At 37.3% G+C, this 25149-nt stretch overlaps 1 protein-coding gene across 20 annotated transcripts in view; it reads left to right on the forward strand.

Moving 5' to 3' along the window:
- Window positions 1-25149, forward strand: part of MYT1L (myelin transcription factor 1 like) — a 310753-nt gene that overhangs the window by 194920 nt on the left and 90684 nt on the right. For 13 of the 20 annotated variants that reach the window (XM_066547254.1, XM_066547257.1, XM_066547259.1 and 10 more), the window contains one exon: window positions 11167-11540. In XM_066547254.1, the coding sequence (XP_066403351.1) occupies window positions 11167-11540 (374 nt within the window). Of the gene's footprint in view, window positions 1-11166; window positions 11566-25149 lie in introns of those variants that run through there. The other 7 variants (XM_066547272.1, XM_066547256.1, XM_066547261.1 and 4 more) reach the window with 2 other exon arrangements.

Below are 25149 nucleotides of genomic sequence, written 5' to 3' on the forward strand. Positions count from 1 at the left end.
TCAAACTGTTAAAAAAAAAATAAAGTAAGCTTTGAAGTGGCACACACTTTCTAAAAAGTTGGCTTTTATCTTTAAAAACTAAAGAATCTTTTTCCTCTCTTGCCTTCTTCCTGTTACACATTCCGACTTCCAGTCATTTCTCAATTTTACTCTTTGGTCCTTGGACAAGAATGTAATTCTGAACCTTTTGCTATTCAGTCTTGCTACCTTTCCTGCCTGTGCATCCTTAAAACTGAGCAGCTGAAATTCAGAGAGGGACAACTGCCACATTTCTCTTTAAAATCTAGCCATAGGAGGTATATTGGCAGCAGATTTTCAATGGAAAATGCCATTTCCTCCCACAGCCCAGCTGCCACATTTAAACCATGCTGTGTGGGGCTTCCACTCTCTTGGGAGGCTATTTTCATTTGCCTTCAGAGATTCTTCTACAGTCTAATGGAACTCACTGTCAGCTATAAAAAGCAACATTATATGCCATAGTATTTTTTTAAATTGTGATATGACTCAAGTTGAAGCCTTCTTATTCTGCACTACAATGTGATGGAATTCAGTTCGACTTTTTTGTTTGGGTTTTTTTTACCTGTACAGACATGCTTCTTTTCATCAGATATATCAAAAAATGCCAGATTAAAGCAAAGCCATTTAGACATCTGGTTTTTAAAGTTATGTGATTAACCTAGGAGGTAAGCTTTCATTTTTAGACTAGAGTATTTCTAATTCTCCTAATAATGAAAAATTAAAGCTGAAAAACATCAACTGTACATGAGATGTAGATTTGTCCTTTGAGTCTGCCAACAGCTTGAACCAATTTCTTTATGATAGGTAAGCCTGTCACTTAGTGAAAATACTACCTGCAAGACTCCCTAATACTACAGCAAAGCAACTTCTGTGTGCTGCAGAAGGCTACTAGTTCAGTAGATTATTATCACAAACAAATGTATGCCTTTCAGGGTGTAAGTCATGGCAGGGGGGAAGAGGTTCTCAATTCTTTAACAAGCAGAATTTAGAATATTTCACACTTGAATGACCCCTAACCAACCGTGCAAGACACAGAGCAGTATCCTGTGGCTTAAGCTGGAGGTGAGACTGGTACATAAGCACTGAAGTGTTTGCAGCTTGTATCACTTTGCTTTTGTAATTTTTTTCCTGTAATTTCAGATGTTTACTGATGACAGTCTTGTGTTAGAAGGCTGCTCCACACCATTATTCCTTTCCACTGGTTATATTCTTTAGCTGTTTTTTGATCAAGTAAGATTCTTATTGCTATAGTTACAGGAAAATTGTTGCATCCTATTTCTTAATTCTGAGCCATATGTCTTTCTTAGTTAAAATTAAGTTGGGGGTCAGTGCTATTGTGTGTCTATACAGAAATGATGAGAAGATTATTTATGATAGGAATCAGCAGCTGACAGTATCACTATAGTAGCCCTGCATAATGGATGTGATAAAACGATAGCATACTCGATTACTCAATACTTAAGTACATGCTAGAATGATAGTTTGACCTATTGTGTTGTTGTTAAATATGATCCATGAGGTCTATATCTAAGGGTGTTGATTCTACTAATAGGTATCTAGGCATGTTTTAAATAATGGACAGTATAGCTACATGAACCACCTTTGATTTCCAGCAGTTTGTTTTCCCTGGTTTTTGAATGCTTGAACATAGCGTGCTGAATTGCTTAAAGGAAATCACATTTAAAATACTGGAATAGAAAGATGTCGTATCATGTTCAAGGCTCAAACATTGCGACTGTGCAAAAATATTTTATAACTGATAGATGCACTCTTGTAGCATATTCTGAGCCTTTCAAATTGGTCATGATTGATTGTGAACTTTTTAATTTTATGATATTATAATGAAAAATAAACAAATTGGAATTCGCCCTTCCCTCTACCTGTAAACAAAGTTGTCATTATCACTGAGACTGAAAACACAGGATACACTCAAATCTGGATGCCTTGACTACTCTAGATGATGCTTTTATTCAACTCAATGTAGCCAACCATATTTATCATCTCTGTAGAAAAATAGAAGGTTTTCTTTCCCAAAATTTTTCTTCAAATTTATGTCTTTTTTTAGATAAATGTGGACTTCAAGGTTTTGATTTAGTGCAGAAGTCAGTGTTTTTTGAGTTAGTACAGAAATGGTCACTGACTCTGCATGTTCCATTTTTTATGTGTCTGGGTTGCATCTAAATCAACATCAAAGTGCGCAGAATCAATAGCCACTTAGCAAAACTTGATTATGTGCATTTCATCTAATGAATCAATGAATCATTAAACCTGTGGTCTTTGCACTATCCTGCACTCGTTGATCAGCCCCAGTATTCAGGGATCTGGCAACAAGACATTATCAATTGTGTCTTCTTGCTCTTGAGCACACAGTTAAGTTGGGTATTTTCCATCCTAAGATTAGTGGGAAACTCCAGATTTGTCTGACATTGGAACATACAGGTAGTAGTGAAAAGATTGTGAAGCTATAGTGGGGAGAATTATTCAAGTTAAATGATGCAGCTGTGGAAAGGAATGAAACAGGTTTGTGGGTTTCTCATTAGGAAAGTATTATGGTATGTGGTTTTACATTCTATCAGGTATTGTCTTTACTGAATCTGGACAGACAATTGAAGAAGAAGGGAGAGAAAAATTCTTGGACTTGTCTCACTTTTAACAGATTCCTAAGTGGTAGAAATACAATCACGAACACTTCCCTTTATTGTCACTACACAAAGTGTCTAAGAAAGATAAGATGAATAGCATCCCAGGAGACTCCTGTTTCTCTGCCCTGAGTTATGAAGGTATCTTAGCATGACATGTATAGACTTAGGTTTTGGAAGCCATGAGGTAGGTGAGAGAGGAACCCCATGAATGACATCATAAGTCATGGGGCAATCAGATATTATATTGATTTAGTTGTATAAATACTTCAGTAACTTGAATAATTGACAACTGCAGGGCATGTACTTACGTTGCCACATAAGTTTTTAGCCTCACGATGTCTTATATGTATTTTTTGTATCTTGCTTGAAATGAGCTCTCCATGGCTGAGAGTTTTCCCCTGTATTTGTACAACACGTAGAAATACATTGCTGTGCCTCACTTTCGTTCACTGAACAGCTGTTGTGTTCAACCATGTAAATAAACTTGTTTGAATGGATTGGTTATTGCAAAACTTAAAAGTTTCCTCTTAGTTGTCATGTCCCAAGAGCAGAGGTTTTGGTGATGGGTGAAATGATCTCACCAGCCAGAAGGCAGGATGGTTTTTCAGTGGTCCTCCCAGGGTGCAGTAACACCACTTTGGAGTCTTAGTCAACTGTGGCAGGGATACACGTCACATGGAGATGTATAGGGACCAATGGAATAAAAGATTCCTGCTTTGACTTAATTTACTGTGACTGTATTAACTACATCAAAGCTATTCTACTTAATTTGTTTAAAAATACGTATTTCAGTATCTGAATTTCTAAAAGAAAAAATACTTGAGTCTTGACCTCCATCATTTACTTCTGGCACATCATTCTATCTCATATTATTTTTACTTTTAACTCTTTTGGCAATGCTGGTTTGTAGGTACCAGTTCTTCGTTAATGTTCATTTAGTTAAATATTTCTATACACAGGTGGATCTGTGGTATGTTCATGATTATTCATATGTTTAAAAAGGCTCTGAGGTGCAAAAGGATAGACTTGGCTTTTAATTCTCTATGAAGAAAGTATCATGTCTTCCTCTGCCTTTTGAGATCCAGCATGCTTCTGGTCACTTCTGTAATTTTTCTTACTTTTCCATAATGTGGAAGAGTAAATATTTGCAACTCCAGAAGGAAAAACAGTTTGAATGTTCTACATTTCATTCATTCCTGTCACTGTAGCTTGTGCCTATTAAGGTAAATTACTAGTTTTCACTGAACAGAATTACTATTGTATACATACCTAAACTGAAAAGTCAGCAAAGTTCTATTTGGTACAAATAAATGAAGTAAAGATGGTGTGTTTTGATACTGCACATATAAAAGAACTTCCTGCTTATAAGTATCTGATTTATTTAATCAGAGGCAGAAACTCATTAGAAAGCCTGAAATACAAGAAAACTGTAGAGATGAGTTTACTGTATTTTAAAATATGTTTGTTAATTTAAATTATAATTTAAATACATAAAAGCATATTAATTTGGTCACATTTTAAAAAAAATATTTAAGCATGTGAAACCAGATTTTCCAAAGCACTGGCTCTGCATTAGTGCCCTAGCCGCAGCTGAGAAGATAGAGGTTTGGGCAGTCATTCTGTAAGTGGCCTTAGATGCCACAGTGCTTGGCAGTGCAATGGTTGCAAGAAGCATGCCTGATTCTGGTACAGTATTCAAGGCTCTGGCTCAGTTGCCAGCAGGCTCCTGGAAAGCAGATTTGAGTAAGCCTGTCTTCTAGGTTGGGATTCATAGCACAGGGAATTTTAATTCATCTGGTGGGATGCGCCAAAACCAGTGTGTCCCAGCTCCATCTTCTAGGCTGCAATTAGCCATTTCCAAAATAAAAGCCCCAAAACTCCATGTCTTGCTTGAACTTTGACTTGTTGCTTTTCCCATTTTCTCTTCTGTTTTCTCTTCTCTTCTATAGCTGTCACAGCCTGTGAAGGTTGAACTCAACACCTCCCATATTCAAAAAGAATATGCAGGCATTATGTGGGGCATTTGTGGGGGTAGAAAAGATTCCTGACCAGTGTGGCTTAGAGAAGTAATTTGTAATTTCCCACATGAAGTTTGAGTTTACCACCCTGCAATTAGCACTGTCCATATATGAATACTGCTTAAAGTATGCCAACTTGCTACAGGAATGACCACTGCTGCTCATTCCTGTAGCAAGTTGGTGTACTTTAAGCAGTATTCAAATATGGATGGAAAATCATCTTCAGCTGAAGGAGTTTATTCTTGCAATTTAGTAGGCAAATAGCTAGGCTGGAATTAATCTCTTTTTGTGAATTTATTTTCATTCTTTCATTCCTATTAATTCCTTGATCCAACTTCACCAGGAGAGTGACTAGCTCTTCTTTGTAATAGTGCATAGTCTGCTGGGAAGGGCTTCCTACGGGAGTGAAGGGAATTTAAGCTGTAGGGTGTGCTGGAATCTAAATATTTATTTTCAGGTCAGCTTCCATCAATTGATGATATTGGCCCTTTCAAGCTAACAGTCACTGCCTTGAGAGTGATTTAAAACATTGCAGTGTTATGCAAATTAATTAGATTTGCTCATTCTTAAAAGGCTGGATTTGTTAGAGGACTTACCTGATAAATGCCTGTTTTCTCGATACCCTAAAATTCTTCATCTGGAGGTCTGGACTTGGATGTTATCCAGCCCAAACCAAAAATAATACTTAGCAATATCCAGTGGGACAAGTATAGATGCCTTGGGAACCTTCTGCCTGAAGCCTTAAGCAGAAGTTTGCTTCCAAGCGTATTCTTCCTAATTTGCTATCTTAAAAACAGTACATGATAAAATTTCACCTCACAACCACTTCAGTTACTGAATTACTTAATTTAGTCTTTCTGATAACCTCATTAGGTATTTGTATAGCAAATTTTTAGCTTCTATTCCCACCAAATGTTTCGGTGTCTGTTTAATTGAATTCTTGCATTAAAAAAAAAAAGAATGAGAACACTGTTTCTAGGGATACTTCTTAGTTTGAAAAAAGGTTTCATAAAATATTTCAAAGTACTAATAAGAAAGAAAAAGATAACAATACTCCAAGAAAAGATATTATTCAGATTTAGAGCATAGCATTGGCATTATCTTATTTTTCTTTACTTGGATCTTATAGCATGAGTCATCTGAAATAATAGATTCAATAGAAAAGAGATACAACTAAAAAAAGAATGCTGGTAAACATAGCACATAGGAATTATTTTATCCAGGCTGGGTATTTAAAGTTGACTGAACTCTTAATAGTCATATAACCTCCCTTTCTCATTTTCCTCTGAGAACCTCCTCCAGATAAAGGTGTCATGTTCCAACTTTGGTGTGCAAGTTGTCATTTTGTGGGGGGAAGAATATTGGTCAGTAATCTGATTTAGAAAACCTTGCATATTTATTTGGACTTATACTATGTATATTTAAATATATATGTTAATTGTTATAGATTAGAAATAATAACCCTACTAATTATACTGAAAATTATATTAGTAATAAATTATGTTAAAAATCAATATATTCAAGTCTAGACAAGAAATGCCTATTTCCTGAACTATATTCCTGCTGAATGTATCAGTGAGTAGCATCATAAAGTTTTTAATGGAGAAAAATTGCATGAAAGTTTAAAAAATACCATAAGTCATCTTCTAACTAAGGAGTGTAAAGTTATATATTATTTCTTCCATTTCTTCAATTATTAATGTCTATATGTCCTCTTGGAGCTTATCACTATGAAATTCAACAACATTCTTTCCACAAGAATTATTCATGACAGAGTCCAAAAACCAGAGATGACTGAGACACGCAGCAGAGCAGTGCAGAATATTTGAAAGTGTGTCTCAGGAAGCCCAGATATATACCCTGATGAAAGCCAAGAGAGCTGAAGCGTGAGGAGAAAATAAAACAAACGAAGCTGACCAGGGAAATACAGGGAGCAATGAAAGAATGGATAAAGGCAGACATGACACATAAATCAATGGGGTCAATGCTCTGAGCAGGGATAAACAAATCTAAAAATAACCAAATAAGGGAATGATCACAGAAGCCAAAATTGAAAATGCAGAGAAAATTGCAGAAGCTGTTAGGACAAACAATAACAGCTTTCACAAATATATGAGGAGCAAGAGGTCAATAGGAGAGACTGTCATCTCCATATGTGGGGAAGTCAGTGGCAGAGGCTGCTGGGAAGCCAGCGCAGCCTTCCCCTTGGTGTGCTCACTGGGAGACCACAGGGAACATGCCAGAAACACAGAGGAGTATCCTGGAGGCAGAATCTGAAAAATTAATGAAACAGAGGATGAGAGTGGAGCAGGTTAAAAAAGAAAAAGAAGAAAATAGGGCAGCTATTAACAGTAGGCTTTAGGTCTGGTGGCCTGTTTCCCAGGTTTCTGAAACACATGGTGAGGGCTTTTTAAACTCTTTCAGTCTATGAAGTCTTCAGTACATGAGGTATATATAAGTTGTGTGAGGTATACAGTTAAAAGGCAGAAGGAAGCCAGTGCAAGCCAGCATTACAAAGGTTTTATATGAAAAATCATTGCAATGGTAGCTTTATCAAGTATAAATCCAAATAAAGACAAAACCAGATCCAGGGTTGTGGAATATCTGGTACAAATTAATTAGGGGAGTTTACAAAAGCTGAGTTGAAGTTAACTAGTGATAGGAAAAGGAGTAATGAATAGAAACTGGAAGAGAAGAAATGTAGGCTGGATAGGAGGAAGAAATTTTTTGCTGTGAGTAGTGAGGTTGTGGATGCCTGAAAATGCTCAAGGCTGCCTTGGACAAGGCCTTGAGCAATCTGGTCTAGTGAGAGGTGTCCCTGTCCATGGGCAGAGGGGCTCAAATAGATGATATTTAAGGTCCTTTCTGACCTAAACCATTCTGTGATTCTTTGAACTAGCGTATTTCCTTAGAAATATAACCCATTTCCTTAGAAAAACGACATATTTCCAAGCCTTAATGTTGGGTCCAGCCACTACAATATACAAATACTTGTTTCTTGTAGTTGCTGATGTATCCTCAGTTTTAATTCTATAAGGAAAGACACTGACCACAGATTCATAAAGATATAAACTAAAGTCAGAGTTCACAACTTTACTTGAATAACTGAGTTCCAAATAGTTATTTAATGAGCTTTATAAAAGCATCAAAGTCATCATACAGCTAACTGGAATTGATTTCCATTGCCAGTTATGCACTTACCAGGGGGTCCTGAATCCCAAGTAATGCCATAGATTCTCACAAACTTTATAATATACTGTATAGAAGACCATAAAGATGTTACAAAATCCTAAAGATGACAAAAAATGGCAGTGATGATTTCTTTCTACCTTTGACCAATAATTTGTATCTAAAAAGTCATGCAGTTCTTGATAGTTTTCAAATACAAAAATTAAACAGTTCAAACCAAAATAGATGTATTTGTTAGCCCCCTATCCTTTGCCTCACTTCTTACATTTCTGTGAATTGCAAAAGAGATTGTTTTGGGGCATTACAAGTACTTGGTATTCTTAAATGAAAAAAGATTGGACCAGGATGAAACTAATGTTCTGGCTTTAGTGTGACAAAATGGCCATGGTTGGATGGGACTTAGAGCAACCTGATCTAGTGAAAGGTGTCCCTGCCCATGGCAGGGGAGTTGGAAGTAGATGGTCTTTAAAGTCCCATCCAAGCCAAGCCATTCCATGACTCTATGAAAAATTATAGTTTGTATGAATGCCAGTGGGGAAAAATGTTCACAGTTACACATCTCTGGGTGCCCTTTTAGTTCAGAGCTGCCTGAAGTGTTATCAGTGCAAAGTTCTAAGGAGGTTATAATATGAGGAAGAAAGGAAATTGTGGAGATTTCTGGGGGTAAGCCTACTCACATCTTTGGAAATAAAGACCAGGATTTTGAGAACACATATTTAACAAATAATGGTGTTGAAGAAGCTATGGTGAGGGTAGCATGCATCCGAAAGAGAAGGAACAGAAAGCAAGAAAGCAGGACACATCCATTCAATAAATGTTAACCTGTCTGCTTAAATAAGTAATAAACTCATGTGCAAGTTTCTAAAACCTGCCTGAGCCTCAGGACGTGATCAACTCTTGTTTTCCAGGATGCAGCCTCTGTTAGACGAGTAAGTGAAACAGATTCCTCCCTAATTTTCCCGCCATTTTCCTCGGCACAGCACACACTATGAAATTCTAGTTCTGAGGAAAAATTTATCTGCCTTCTCTCAGAGCTCCATGCAGAGAATTTAAATAGGCAGCTGCTGAAACCCTATAGCACCAGGGAAAGTACCAAAATAAACCTGGAGTGGTCAGAACTACAAGAAACAGTGCTTCCCTTTCACCCCAGGTATTATGCAGTGTCCAGACTGTTGGAGATTGAATTCCTGTTTGTGGCTTGACTGTGATTATGTGGAATTTTTTCCATGGAAACATGTCCTACATTTCCCCTTGTTTCTGGGCAGCTGGGTCCTGACCAAGAGGAGGACTCAACAGAACAAGAGGCAGGACAGTCATTTGGCACTGAACTGTAGTGGTGATCTAGGACAAGGATTTCTTATATATTTATAGGTTTTACTTTGAAGTGTCGTTAGATGGGAACAAATATAGTCCAAAGAGAAAACACCAGAAGCTTAGGGCTCCCTATTTTTTCAGGTTTAGGGCTCTTAAAATTAGTGAAGATTCAGGTTTTTGCTTGCCTGTTGCATCAGTTTCTCGCTTCCAGGTGTACTGGGGCTCATCTTCCATGAGAGGATGGTCTTCCACCGAAAATTCCTTCTGGATGGAACATGGCTTTGGTATCTGGAGGTTGTGTATCTATTCCCCCTCTAGCCTGCACCACTAGGCCTCAACTTTGATGCAGGTGTCTGGAATCCATGTTCTGCTAGGATTACTACCCTAATCCCAAGTGAGGTGCATTGGAATCTGGCTAGATGGATGTACTTAAAATTTACGCAGTATTTCTACATAGTGTTAAGGAGGCAGGTGTTTTTAGGCATGCTAGATTAGACTTCAAAGACACCTATTGTCCCCACAGAGAGAAAGTTGCCTGTGTTGCACAGAGATCTCCCATAGCAGGTTTTTCATGAATACCATCTTTTGTGACTATGTTCCTTGGATATGTATGTGCCAGGCAGACTGTGAACAAGTGATTTGAAATTTAGGTAAGACAATAGCTAAGTGAGGCACTTAAATAAAGTAATTGAGTGCTTAAATAGAATTTTTTTTACCTAAGTAGCAGTTTAAGTAATTGAGATGCATAGCTGCTGGGATGCAATTAAATTAGACCATGATCAAGACTATGAGGACACCACATAGTGTAGTACGAAATGTGGTGAGGCACAAGATTTTTCAGTGGTCTGTCAAGAGAATATGAAGCATTATTAGAGTGGAAGAAAATAAGAGATCCTCAGAGTATTGGGAAAAAGGGAGAAAGAATATAACATAAAAGGGTAAGTTATTAATAGATATGCAGAAAAGGTTATAAAAACCAGTTGAAATATCCCAAAACTAGTTAATCACAGGAAGAAGATTAAAAACTGATACAGCTTGAGTAATGTTATAATCACAAAATGAAAAACTTCAATGAGGAAGTTCTTTAAACAAAAAATAATGTGTGTGTGCAGTCACTCTGCACAGGAGGTTATAGAGGTTACACAAGGGAGATCAGGTTCAACAAACCCAGATTATGTGACCTTTCAGAAACAGGTGGATACTTTGGTAGAAAACTAGGACTCTGAAATACTATTTCTGTTACAATGCATTAAAATGATCCATAAGGAAGTGGTACTCAATTTTGAAAAGTCCTTCTTCGTTGACAAAAGATTTTATTTATTGATTGGATTTTTTTTTAATATGAGTACACTTGTAACACTGGCCATGATAATTACTTGGGTTGGTTGTGTTGCTTTCCCATTTGTCTAGCCTTGTAGCATATTATAGACAAAAACAGTGGGGAATTTAAGAGTGATTCATTATGGGTTTTTTATTATTATTATGTTATTATGTATAATAATGACAAACAACATCATTCAAAGTATGATCATATTTTTTATTATTTAAACATCATTGAATTGAAACATAATTGCACACAATCAAAATACTGAACACTAAAAAATTTTGAAGCATTGCTTTATTCCTGAATTTTGTACTGCTAGCTACAGGTAGGACAAGATTGCTGGATTTTAACTATATTCATCTGCCTTGGAAAGGAGATAAATAATGTAGAAGATAAAAATTAATGAGAAGGAGAAACACACATTTGTATCACTTCTGAAACTGTTGCGCTGTCGTGTATGTGTGACATTTTCAGGCAAATAATAGTCAGTTGCATTTTCACAGGTTTTGTGTCCTTCCCCTTGGTCATCATTGCCTAAACATAACTTTACTTTGAAAACATGCATTTTGTGAACAGCAACTAATCATGATGTAGTATTAGAATATGACTAAATAAAATCTGGGGGATAATGTTATAATTTTCATCTTTTATTTTTGAACAGTGTTTATGGCTGTCCATTGGCAAAAAAAAGAAAAACACAAGATAAGCAACCCCAAGAACCAGCCCCCAAAAGAAAACCCTTTGTGGTTAAAGCAGACAACTCTTCAGTAGATGAGTGCTATGAAACTGATGGAACAGAGGAGATGGATGAAAAGGAAGAGGAAGAGGAGGAAGAGGATGAAGAGGAGGAGGAATATTCTGATGATAATGAGGAGCAAGGTGACGAGGAGGAGGATGATGAGGAGATAGATCGAGAAGAAGAAGAGGAGATTGAGGAGGAAGAAGAGGAGGATGAAGAGGAAGGTGAAGATGTGGAGGATGAAGAGGAGGAGGAAGAAGAAGAGGAGGAAGAAGAGGAGGAGGAGGAAGAACGTGGTAATAATCAGAGTATTAGTAAAAAGTAAACAATGTGTGTTTTCTGGGTTAATCTTCTAGTGTGGTGTGTGAGGATTTAGCTGTTCAGTTCTCATTAAAGCTAATGGAAGTCATGCAGTTAAGTCTCTCTGCTCCACACTGAAAATATACCCCACTGTGTCCTCTTAACGTTTATTTTAATAAGTCTGTCTTCCAAATGTTTTTAATACACCAGCACTCACAGTTCAAACAAGGAGGGTGGAGGTATGTTTGTGCTAAAAATGCTTGCGTAAAATGTAATCCTAGTGTGGATTAATGCATGAATTTACCAGGAGAATATTCACCAAGGTACAAGCAAAGCATCAGCTACAGCTGGGTGCCTGTACTGATCATTTGCAAGAGTATTTGCTAGATCTGTTTACAGGATGTCAACAATTGCCCACATAAATTCTGTCACAAGTTTGCAGATAATTTTTGTGAGCAAAAATGGACCTCTTCCCATTGAAAATTTTGCCCTATACTTCCCCCCACCATAAGAAACTATTCAGAACTAACTATTATAATATACTTTGGTTCTTTTAGACTTCAATTTGTGTGCTTTAGTTGATTCTATTAAAAATACAGTGAGTGACAGTTTTACATAGATAACGTCTTTCTAAATTTTATATATTTTTGTTATCATGCCATGGCATAAATGCCATTTAGACATACAGGTTACTGGTAGTAACCAAATTAATGCAGTAGCATTGTGATTAGCCTATTCCACTTTCTCTTTTTTTGGGATATTGGACTTCATATAATACTTTCAAAATATGTAATCACTGTCCATTTGCTCCTTATGCTGATGACAGACATCATAATGCACTGGGGTGAAATGAAGGAATCATGCAAAAATTAATGAGCTATCTAAAAAGTATTTTGTTCCCATTTCCAGGGAACACGTTTTTGGTTGGGTAGATTCACCTTTCTAACCAATAAAAATATAAGAAAAGCTTTCAGCACTCCTCAGTTGGATTCCTCTTAGGAACCAGGTATGAAAGTTGTGTGACTTTTGTTTCAGCATTCTGTAAGGTCAGACCTTAAATCTTAAAGACTTTGGAAGTGTTCTTTCTCTTTGGGTGAGATGGTGGCCAGCTGGGTGGCTATCAGAGTTTTCTCAGATACTGCATCTGTAGCGTTTCCTCAATTGCCTGAATTACCACAAAATTAGTAGAGGATAAATTGTCAGTCTTAAAAGTTGCATGAGTTTGATGCAACAAGGAAGTAATTTCCTTTTGCAGGGAACTCTGCTGTTTCAGAACCTGGAAGAGAAGCTGTGTTAGATGAGGCTGATGTGCAACTGCTGTTGCTCTCTTAATGAGCAAGTGTGGGATGTCCAGCAGTTTCTTTAAAAATAGTGGCGACTAAGTTTGTTGGTGTATAGATTATGGTGCAACTGCTGCTGTGATTTCAGCTGACATTAAAACTTTGAATCTACACTATCAAAAATGATGAAAGGAAAAAAAAAAAACAAACCTAAAGCAAAACTCAAGAGCTCAAAAAAATTGCTTCTGTCAAGCCAGCAGGCTTGATCCTCAGTTTATTTTTCTATGATAATGAAACACAGTGGTTTACTTATTCTAACACAGTTACACATGCAGTTAGTGGTCCTAATCAATGTGAAGAGGCTGACATTGTTTTTTGACTGCTTTCCTTCCATATATAGTAGGCTGTGGTTAAGAACTGCAAAAAATTTACAAAGGTACCTCTATTAGCTGCTCTGCATATTACTTGAAATTAAAACTTACATAGGTCAAGTTTTTCTTAGGAACTCATGCGATTGCAGTAATAAAACAAAAGTATATTAATAAATAAATATATGTTCTATATAAATGATTATGATAATGATATAGTCATTAAGAAAAATTCCTCTTGAAATCAGAGAAGTGATTATAGGATTTTATTTGAAAAGTATTTCATGATCCTTTTGAGTGTCAACATAGTAGTCAGTATGCAACAGTCCTAGTTAGAGCAGAGATGATTTACAAGGAAAAGTTTCTAGCAATTAATTAGGAAGGTAGTATGGAGTTCCTTATGTCTATGCCAAAGAGTAAAGAGTAATGACAGTTTGGTTGTTGTGAGGTCTAGAGGCTAATCAATAAATCATATTTTAAAAATAGTTTCTTTCCTATGATTTCCAGTAGGAATATAGATGTTTCACTTTATCCTGCTTGTAGCATAATCTGCATTGATAGAATTTGGACTGCTGATTTTCCAGAAAAATAAAGTGTAAAATTAGGTATTCTTAAACTACATGGCCTGAATATGACTCTTGCCTTTACGTATTGACTATTTGGAAAATTAGATCTGTCAGCTATGAATTTAATAGTCAATCACTTGCTGCTCACTACAAGGTTCACTACAATATTGTAGCAAACCACCTTATAAGTCACCATAGCAGGAAGTCTTAATGTGCCATAGTATTCCTGTCCCTAGAAACAAAATGCAGAATTTTCCACTGGTCACCAGGATGGCTACACAGTTCTCATGAAAGTTTCTGTCACTAGTGCTGTAGATGATCGCAGTTCAGAAAAGTTCCAGAAGTAGCTATAATCTAGGTGAATGGAACACTTAAAATCATAAGTATTGGTGACAGAAGAATTCCATCAGCAAGTATAGGATAGGACTACAGAGGCAGAAATGGGGAGGAGGGGGAAGGGAGAGGGTAGGACTGTAAGAGTAAGGTATTTTACTGTTTCTTAGGTCAAATTCAGTTTTCTAGCAGAAAAGGGCAAATCCTGGGAAACTCAGGTATGTCACTGTTGTGTCATTGCCCATTCCTTTATTGCTTAAAGGAATGGGAATTTTGGATGGCGTTCTCAGCAGATATAAGTAGTATACAGGTAATGTAGATAAACAATTCCTATTGGAAATACTTGGGCATTCACTGAAACCATCACAGCCTTTTTGAAAATCATGTCTTTGTAGCCTTATCATTAGTAATCTAAAGGACTTGGAAAATACAAATCTATCCTAACAGTCTGATAAATCTCAAAATATCAATTTAAAACTACAAGGAAAAAAATGAAGTAAACTTTTTCTGATGGGTCCTAAATTCTGTGCTTGTAGTTCTCTACACAATCCTTTGAACCAAAATTCATGTTTTAAACTCTCCATCAATAGCTAGCATATCCTCTAAATTTCCATTAAATCTGAATCTCTTTGAAGAGCAAGTATTTATCCACCTATTTATGAAGAGACTTGAGAAGCCCTTATGTTCAGCACAACTGCTAAAGGAAAGATGAATCTTTGGGATTTCCCTTCTGTCCTAGGGAAAAAAGGGAAAGATAGAGATGACCTGTGTTACCTGTGATAGCCTAACCTGTAAATTGAAATACAAATGGGAAGGAGTGAGAGTAAAGGCTTCTTTTGGAGCACCTGTTCTCTGTGATGGCAACTGCCAAGAACCTTTAGATTAAAAACTGAAGTGTGCATTCAGTTTTCAAGACAAACCAAAGTACCTTCTTTTGAGATGAGCTTGCTTCAGGTAGTTGGATCCTGAAGACCATTTCACAATGCTTTTCTATTTTAAAAAAAAATCTCCCTTGGAGAAGGTCCTGGAATGTTCCAAGGAGCCATTTAGTCCATATTACATGAAGACATTCAGACTGCTTGTACTCCAGATAGTTTCTAATCAGGAACAGGAGGAGTTAGGTTGATTCCAGACCTAAGGAAATTTGATACATCTTTCAAATCCATTTCACAGATGATGCTACAGAAATTAGTGCAATTTCTTAACAGGTGAATTAGGAGTCTTTTAGATGGTCCCTTACACTTTCTTTTGAACTCAAAGTAATTGGCATAACCAGTATACTAATATGTGGTATTGCACCGAATTTTTCAAGTGAAATACACTTCAGAAATAGCTGTAAACCAGATAGCAGTGTGTATTCAAAGGAAACACAGTACAGGTTTTTCTAATAAGAAAAGCTAGCACATGGGCTTAGACGTTCTACCTGTTTTCATATTTCATAGAATAATAAAATTATTTAGGTTGGAAGAGACCTCTAAGATCATTGAATCCAACGATATTTGTTTAAATTGTAGGATTGTTTTAAAAAAACTTCATAATGTTTTGTGTTTTTCTTTCATTTGCATGAGCTCAACACAGATAGACCCTCAAAATGTGAAATCCATCTACCAGCTCTATTAGGATTGTTATTGCCCTCCACTATCTTCCTGATCCCCTTAGCAGATTGTGTCTGAAGCACTTGTGTCCTCTAAGCAAGAAAAGATGCAAACACTAATCTAAAAGATGAAAGAAGCCCATGTGCTGAGGAAAACATGTTGCCACAGAGCTTTCCAGCTGTGCATGCTGCTGAAAGCACTCCTGATAACGTAAACATCTTGATGAAATGAAGACAACCTATCTGTATTAGCAAGGTCATCTGTCAGCCTGCTGACCACTAATCATGTTCATTTATTCAAACTGCTAGAAGGAAAGTGGTCATCTGTTTGATGAACACAGTAGGCGATCAGTCTTAATCAGAGCAGAGAGCTAAACTCACGTGTACTCACAGACAAAACACCTAGTAAATTATAGCTTTAAATTAAGAGGCCAGAAAGCATAATTTCACTGCCTAGGACAATGTGTATGGGAAAAAGTGTCTTTTTCGGGGCCAAAGAAGACTAAAAAAATACCTGATGTTTACATAAGACAAAGCAGATGTAAACTCTTTGCTAATACATTTTACTGTTGTACTGTACCTTGATTAAAGAAGATAGCCTGTGCTTAGCATGTCTCACACCCTAATAATAGCCACTTGAAGAAAACAAAAAATTAGAGTTGCTGCTGGACAACATTTATCTTGGCCAGTGCATTCTTTTCCTCTGGATAAAAAGTTCAAGTTACTTTCTGGTCTAGTTTCCAGTCTCTGGTCTTGTTAAATGCTCAAGCCAGGGAGTTGTTGAGTTGTTGAGTCAAGGCTCAGGATAAGAACTTTTATTGATACCGAGATTAGCTCAGTTGATAAGAGCATAATGCTAATATTACCCAAGCTGTGTGTTTGATCCCTTTATAAGCCATTTTCTTAAGAGTTGCACTCGATGATCCTTGGAGTTCCCTTCCAACTTAGAATATTCTGTGAATCTGTGATAACTGCTTTTTCCATTGAAGAAGCAAGCACGGATTACAACATGTTCTGCTGTTTAGCTGTTTATATTTCATACTGAGAGATTAAGCCTCAGCATTTTCACTAAAAACTTTTGTTGGAAATAATGCAATTAAAACATTTGGTACTGGTAGTTCAGGCCTGGAAACCCCAAGGTTGTTGGAGTAGGGTGGGGAAACAGCTAGGTGGTAAATACCCCCTGGATACTTCTAGTTCTTGTGGAAAAAGTTTGGATCTTCTTGTTATTGTTATGTGTTTGTGGTTGGTTGATTGGTTGGTTGGTTGGTTGGTTGGTTGTTCAGTTGGTTGGTTTGTTGATTGCTTAAATATGACTCAAGTGTTAGTAAATTCTGCTTTTTACTGTGTTCCATGCTCAAGGTCTTTACTATACATAGACAATATAATTTAAACTCATTAAACAGCAATATTTAAACATAATTTTAAATTCTCTGAAGTAAGATTGGGTCTGATACTGAGTTGTTTGCATCAAGACAAGTCAAGAATAGCTTTATGTCAGTAGAGTTCTGTTTATGTGAGGTGATATGTTGCACATGTCATCCCTAAGTTTTCTCTGTTTGAAAACTATTTTAGAAGACTTACTTCAATTTGAATTTTTAACTCAGAAGCTCAGTAAAACTTCTGGGCTGTGTCTAAAAACTTAGATTTATTTAACTCTCCATCTTATATATTTAACTCCTTTCCTACAAACAAAAGGACTTAAATGATAATGTGGAATATCCTCCAAAAGCAAATTATTCAATTATAGCTTTCTGTAAGGAGTGTAAGGAGATTATTCACCTTTGATGAGACAGATTATAGATCTCTATCATACACAACTTCAGTTGATGTAAGCAGAAATTCTGTAGAGGACACTGGCATACTTAAAGCGTTCATGGTCTGAACTGAGGGCCTTGGTAAAAGCATCAAGGAGCACATTCAGCACCACATCTTAGACTTCAATGCTGCTTTGCTCTTAAACTGTTTCACATGGCATGGGGCTGCTTTATTGTGTTTTTAATACACTAACCCCTTCATTCAGTGTTAGCTGAACATGTGATGTTGGGCCCTTGTACTGTCAAATTGTTTCTGGGCTTGTCTGAGACCAAAGCTTTCTCTAGTTTTGCCAGAGCAGTAGGTTTGGAAAGGAAGCATGTCTGTGTAGCACTGCTTTGGATTCTCACGGGTTGCACTCCTCAGGGAAAGGCTGCCTTTTCTGCATTGCCATTGCATCCTTCTGTCTGCAGAAAAATGCTGAGTAGATCCTTGACTTTTTCCTATTTCATTTGATGTCTGGCAAGATCTTACTGTAAAATTAATTCTTTCTGGAATAAGATGGATTGGAGAAGAAATTAAAGTGCTGTAGTCTTAGAGCTGTAGCTCTGTTCTCACTTAGACTCTCTGTAACCTGTTCATTGCCAATGATCTGGTTTTGGCACAATTGTGCCAAGAAGCCAGTTGGTTATATGATGTAGTGCTTTAAAGAACCAATAATTAACTCAATTTATATAGCAGCTCTTTGCATCCATATTTGTAAATGACCTGACGCTTTTGTAGAAGGTCTCACATCTGGAATATGTCACTTTTAGAAACGTATCCAGGGGTTGTACAGAACTGATCTCTTCATGATCTCTCTTTGAATTGCTTTGTCACAGTGCTACTTCAAAGAGTCCATTGCCCACACTGTACTGCACCTTACACAGTGACCACAGATTCTGTGTGAATCCTTCTGGACACTACAGAAGTAATGAGTCTTTAAAATAACATTTGCTTGGTCAGTATTGGAGGTTCCTGGTTTTCCTCTTGTGTTTAGAGTGCAGCTCTACGAGCAATTTTGATGACCCTATCAATTCACAATTCTCGCTGGGCTTACAGTGTTTGTCCTAAAAGAGTGAACACAAACGGTAGCTTTTTACCCTGAAAAGCAGAGAACTTTATTTGGTAGCTGTGGGAGTTAATTTTGCCTTATTAGAGCTCCTCCAGGAGATAATAAAATTAAATAAAATTACAGACTGGGTTGATAATTTCTTCTGATCCATGTCCATTCTCACAAATCAAATTTGCAGTCCTAGAAAATGCCTCAAATCACAGAAATTTTTTTTAACTGAAACATATAAACCTAAAAAAGAATTCTTTTGAAACAAAAACATTGATGTCTAATGAACATGTATATGTACTTTTGAAGACTTGTGTTATGGATGCATTTCTTCCTTATTTTATAGGTATCAAAGCAATTGAATTCTTTTCTTTTGTCACTGATATCACATATGACATAGTATTTTTTATCATAAGAAATACCTGCCCTTCTGTAAATTAATGTATTCAATATTTTTCCTTGACAGTAGATTCTGGGAGCTACAGATTCTGCTGTTCTAAGCAAGCTGAACAGCAAGGAAGGCCAAATCATTTAGCAGAATACAAAAACCCCAAACAAACAAACAAAACCAAACTAATGACAGGAAAGAAACCACCTTAAGGAGACTGGGTTTGGTCAATGTTACTGAAATCCTCACAATTATGTGGTTACATTAAGGCTTCATGCAGAAAGTACTGAAAATTGTCACTAACATGAAGCATTTCAAGTATCTATATCACCACATGGAGAGTGTGTCATATATTATATGCTGTCTGCAGTAAACATTATTTCTATAGCAAAAATTTGTGGTGGCTCTGTCAGAGAAAGTTAACAGGATTGACAACTCAAGATTTAGTCGGGGTTTATTAGGTGAACTCATCATGTGATAGTTCTGTCGTCCCAAAAGCTTAATTTTTCAGCCTATACTATTAAATAGGAAGAGCAAGCACTAGTATTGCTGTGACACTAAAGGAATGCCACAGAAGAACTGAACTTAAAATTACAAAACCAGACAAATCAAGCAGACATTTTCCTCCTTGTGCTCCACAGACGTGGATTGATTACTGACAGAACAAGAGCAAGGTCTGTGTGTCATGAACACTTCCAGTCACCTAACACAGGAGTGTTTGCAAAGCTGCTCAGGCCCTTGTCAGACTAGGGTTCTGTCATTACAAAGCATATGTGGTGAGATTCCTTACTATTCATATACTTTAAGGCAAGCTGTGCAACTGCTTTGCTTCAGATTTCTATTGTATCAAATCTATTGTTCCACCAACTGCCTCCACTTATTATAGAGTTCTGTATAAACAAGATACATCTGCTAAGCAATTTCTTGGACACCCTGTAAAAAACTGGGCTGAAGATTTACAGAATATTGTCATTCTGCCATCTGCAATAATTAAAACATTGTTCAACTTTAAGGCTGGCATCCAGTGGAAAGTTAAAAATTGTTTCTTCTTCTATTGCAATGTGTTGAATAAAACTTCGCCCTCAGATCATTAAGAGAAAAATATATTTTAAAAAGTAATAGTGCAAATAGAGAATATCAGATCATTATTATGGAATGATTTTTAGGAATAGGGCTGAAGTTGGACTTATAAAAAGTATACTAAACTTTATAGTAGTGTTTGTTTATTATCTAGTGAGCACAGTCTATGAATGTCCTTCCCTGGAAATACAGGCAAAAAGAACAATTTTTAGATGAATAGAAACTGGAATTTTATGATTAGGTTCCAAGGATCCTGTTACATTTATGGAACAAGATAAATGTTTCATGATAGAATGGAATGAAAATTGTGTCCCTATCTGTAATGCAGGTGCCTGAGCTAAGTGTAACAAGTGATGCAGGAGTTCAATGCCATGTCCTTCGTTCCGAGCACAGGAGGTTGGGGACTAGACCAGTGACTGCTTTGCATAGGGAATGCTCTCACACACGGTGATGGAGCTCCATCACACCCCGGAAGAAGCACTCAAGGACTGCTGTAGGCCAAAGGGGATCATTCTCCTGAGGAAGCAAGCCATGCTGAGCTCTGTCTTTGCTCCAGGGACCCTGTAACCATCTTATGGCTTGACTTCTTAATATTAGGCTACAAAATCAGTCGTGGGCACAGGGAAGAGACGCTGAATTTCTCTCTTCAAGGCAAGTGTCCTTGTATAACATCTACAATAAACACATTGTATTTTTGCATGACCAATTAGCATTAAAATAAGTATGGGTCTTAAAGTATGGGTCTTATTCTACTCTTGTGTTTTTGGCTCCCTAATGGAGCTTGAATCCAGTCTAGCTTTTATTCTGGTGACTAGCAAATGTTTTTAGGAAATATGATATGGAATCTATATAAACCATGAGAGCTTTTACTCTTCTGTTTCCTTAGTGAGTTACCCACTAAACAATGTGTATTACCTGGGCGATGGGCAAATGGGGGTGAGCAGGGGAAATGAAGAAGGAAACAAACCATTCTTTCCTTGGCTACAAATTAGGCTAGCCAATCAAAGCAACACTTCATGGGAAGCCTTTTTCTTTCAGGTGTACATTAGAGCCATAACTGTTGGATTAGGTTTGTCTGGAAACTTATGTGTGAAAAGATCCAGTGTCTAGAATCTTTTGGTGCTTAAATAGCAGATAGGCAGAGAGCTTTGTAAGGCTGGAGCTGTACACATCAGAGCAGAGCTTTGAACGATTGATTGGTGTTAAGGTGTCTCCCAGGTTTAAGGCACAGATGAGTATAGATGTAGTTGTATCACCAAGAAATAGAGGAATATGATTGTTCTTTTCTGTACAACATGCCACATGAGAAGTCTAATCTGAAAGTGTTTTAGAGATTACTGATGCTATTTGTAAGATTTTTTTAAAGTGTTTTATGTTGAAATCCTCATTAAAGATATGATATGAGTTTAAGAAAAACATTTGATTCAGCAGCTGGAGGGTCTTCAGACCCAGAGGTGGAACAATAAGTTCCAAATGTAAAAGGGATGACAGGGCTTATGCAGGAAAGAAAAATGCAGAAAGATGTAAAGAAACACTTAGGAGGTGAGCATGGGAATACGGCAGAGAGCAAATGAAATAGGCTGTTAGGATTCCTTCATGGACAGCAGGAAATGACAGATGTGAAAGCTGCAGTAAAGAATCTTTAAATTAAAAGTTAAAAGGCTTTAAGATCAGGGCTAAACAAAATGCCCACACCAACAGGCAATGCAGCACAGTTTTTTTTGCTATATTTTCTCCTCCCTAGTTATATGAGAGCATTTTCCTATAGTTCATGATGTGAAGTAGTTTACTGTGTCTTATTTTCTTAATAATAGAATTCTTTATCATTGTCATTAGTAGAATCAGAACTAGACACATTCAGAGCACTTTTAGAACCCCATCCAATATGTGTGGACTCTCTCAGACTTTTTATAGTACTGTAAATAAGGATTTTTAAACTATACTTGATGTCTGTATAAGATACAAACAGCAATGAATCCAAATTACTAACTGTTTAAAAAATGCATAACTAAAATTAATAGCACTGTATTTTTTAAAGAAAGAATTACTTTCCTCTGGCAAGTAAGTGTTTTGCTTGAAATCTGCAAATTGCACATCAAGAAGATAGGCAATGTAGAAATAATGTACACAGTTTATCTGAGTTTTAGGAATGGATTCGATGCAGTTCCATTTAATAAATTCATTTTAAGTCATAAAACATAATACAGCACCAGATACAAAAGAACAGAGAGGAAAAGTTCATGTTGGATAGGTTAATTCCATTGGCTCAGATACTTTAGTGCACAGAAAGTTAAGTTAATGAGACTAGAATCTAAAAATAGTCACACAAAAGGCAATTTTAAGGGAGCAATATGTTAAGGTGAAAAAAAAACCAACATAAATAATTTCAGGCAGAAGTAAAGGTATTGACTTTATCTCACATACATTACTTTCACCAGAGGACTCCAGCAAAATAGCTTCTAGGCTGAAGGATCCTGAGACCAGACTCAGACTCAGGTTTTAGTTTTGTATGGTGTAAGTGTTTCTCTGTATCTACATGCATGCATGTTGGAAAACTGGCTATTGTGGTTGTTTGATTTATTTGTTTGTTGCTTGTTGTTTCTGCGAGGATAGTTATTCTCAGCACACAGATTTCAGCCATGCACTGAGGCTGTGCTGCTGAACTCGGTTTAGGCCCTGTGAGACTGGCAACAAAGTCACCCCATCATAGCTAGTAGGTACATATTTAGTTGGAAATTTATAGAAATGTATGTAAATATGTAGGTTGTTACATTTTTCCAGCAAATACTTTTCTTTTAAAAAATACAAGCTTTCATCATTGGGACAGATATTCCAGTGCAGATATAAATAGCAATGTGAAATCACTCAAATTCTAAAATGGGAGCAGTGTGAGGTCTTCAGATGAACAGGTACTTGAAAGAGCCTCACTGGAAATACCTTTCCAGATGCTATAGTGACATAAAAGGTGATCTATATCTGGTACTGTAGCATACATTTCCTGCATTTAACAGCTGTCTGGTACTCTCATTCTTACACACTTCCAGTCACATGGGCTATCTGTACAGGTAGATGGCAAATAAACAGAAGGTGCTAAAGACTCTTTGCAGCTTGCTAAGAGCCATTGAGTCACCATTTTCTCTTTTTTGAGGCCCCCTGTATATGTGTACTTGGCTGACTGGAGTAGCCTTACTAGGTGCCAGGTGTCCACCAAAGCCACTCTTATCATTTCCCTCCTGAGCTGAGATAAAGTCAGGTAACTCACCAGTTATCTGAGAGATAACTCACCAGTTGCCTTCAAAGGCAGAACAGAGTCAACTTAGGGAAATTATTTGAATTTGCCAATAAAAATCAGAGGAGGATAATGAGAAGCAAAATAAAGCCTCTTTTCCAGGGTCTTCCTGCTCTCTTCAGTGGTGCAGGGAGAAAGGGAATGATGGTTACAGGCAGTTCATCACAGGTTGTTTCTCCCACTGCTTCCTTCTCAGGGAAAGGAGTCCTTCCCCTGTTCAGTTGTGGGATCCCTCCCATGGGAGACAGTCCTCCATGAATTTCAGTTTGAGTCTTTCCCATGGGCTTCAGTTCTTACACTGCTCCAGCATGGGTCCCTTTCTACAGGGTGCAGCCCTTCAGGAGCAGATTCCTCGAGTATGGGTCCTCCATGGGGTCACCAGTCCTGCCAGCAACCTTGCTCCACCACGGGCTCCTCTCTCCGTAGGGCTACAGATCCTGACAGGAGCCTTTTTCATTGCAGCCTTCCTAGAGGCTCACAGCCTCCTTCAAGCATCCACTTGCTCAGATGTGGGCTCCTCCACAGGCTGCAGGTGGATCTCTGCTCCACCAGGGACCTCTATGGCCTGCAGGGGCACAGCTGCCTCACCGTGGTCTGTACCACAGGCTGCAGGGGAATCTCAGCTCCAGTGACTGGAGCATCTCCTACCCCTCCTGTTCCTCTCACATATTCTCACTCAACTCTTCTCTGTCTGCAGTTACTTCTGCCCAATAAATTGTATTTTGCCTTCTTAAATATGTTATCACAGAGATCTTCCTGCCATCATTGATGGGCTCAGCCTTTGCCAGCAGTGGAGCTGGTTGGCATTGGCTCTCCTGAACATAGGGAAGTTGCTGGAAGTTGTAGCCCACCCTGCTACCAAAACCTTGCCGTGTAAACCCATGGTAAATGGTTTATATTTGCCTTACTTGTTCCTTCTGAAATGTGTTCTCCATTTATCCCAGCTTATGGGTTTTCCTGCCTTTGTCCCTTCAGTCACATTAATCAGTGACTACATCCATGTGAGTGAATAAAACAGACAATAGTCCAATCATTTAATGCTGAGTTCAACTGTTGCATGATTTGTGTGCATATACAGCTAATCTTTTACCATCCAAAATACGTTCACCACATTCAAACTCCTTGGGAATGGTCCCTAACCAGTGCTTCTTCACTTCATCTGGACACTGCTGGAAAACTGCTAAGTCACTCAACTCAAAATCATGGCAGAGCCTTGCTAAGAGTATAGCAGCATGAAAAATCACATTCGACTTCTCCATTTACTGTTCCATCATTAATTAATAGGGACGGAAGAGAATATTAATAATAGAGGGCTATAACCAAAGACGTAAAGAATTCTTTGTGTTTACTTTCTTCTTACACTATGGATTATTACTCAGCCTTTCCTGTCATGAGAACATAGGGAATGAGACAAATGCAGATTAAAAAGCTAGATGAAGGGATAAAAATAAAGGAACAAACACCCTAACTAAAACTTTTACATTTCAGATGAAGTAAAGTCTGGCACTTGTGCGTATAGATTTCTTTGTCTTTCCAGATTCTTTGGCACTGAACTCACTGAGGGGATAAAAAGAGACATGAAGAAGAAATTTCAATGCCATATTTCAATACAATATTTAGCAGTTCTGTCATCCTCTAGAATGGTAGTGATATGTGCCTCTGTCCCTTTGGCCAGTCAGGTCAGTTTATCAAAGCACAAACAGGCTTTTTTTTGGTAATCAAACACAACTATAAAAAAGTAATTAAACTTATAATGGAGACCAAACAATAATGTAAATTATACAGTCATGAGCATACATCCCATCCAAAGCATCTGTAGCATCCCATCCACATCAGCCTTTCCTGATATA

The sequence above is a fragment of the Molothrus aeneus genome, chromosome 3 (assembly GCF_037042795.1).
Source record: "Molothrus aeneus isolate 106 chromosome 3, BPBGC_Maene_1.0, whole genome shotgun sequence".
Taxonomy (NCBI): domain Eukaryota; kingdom Metazoa; phylum Chordata; class Aves; order Passeriformes; family Icteridae; genus Molothrus; species Molothrus aeneus.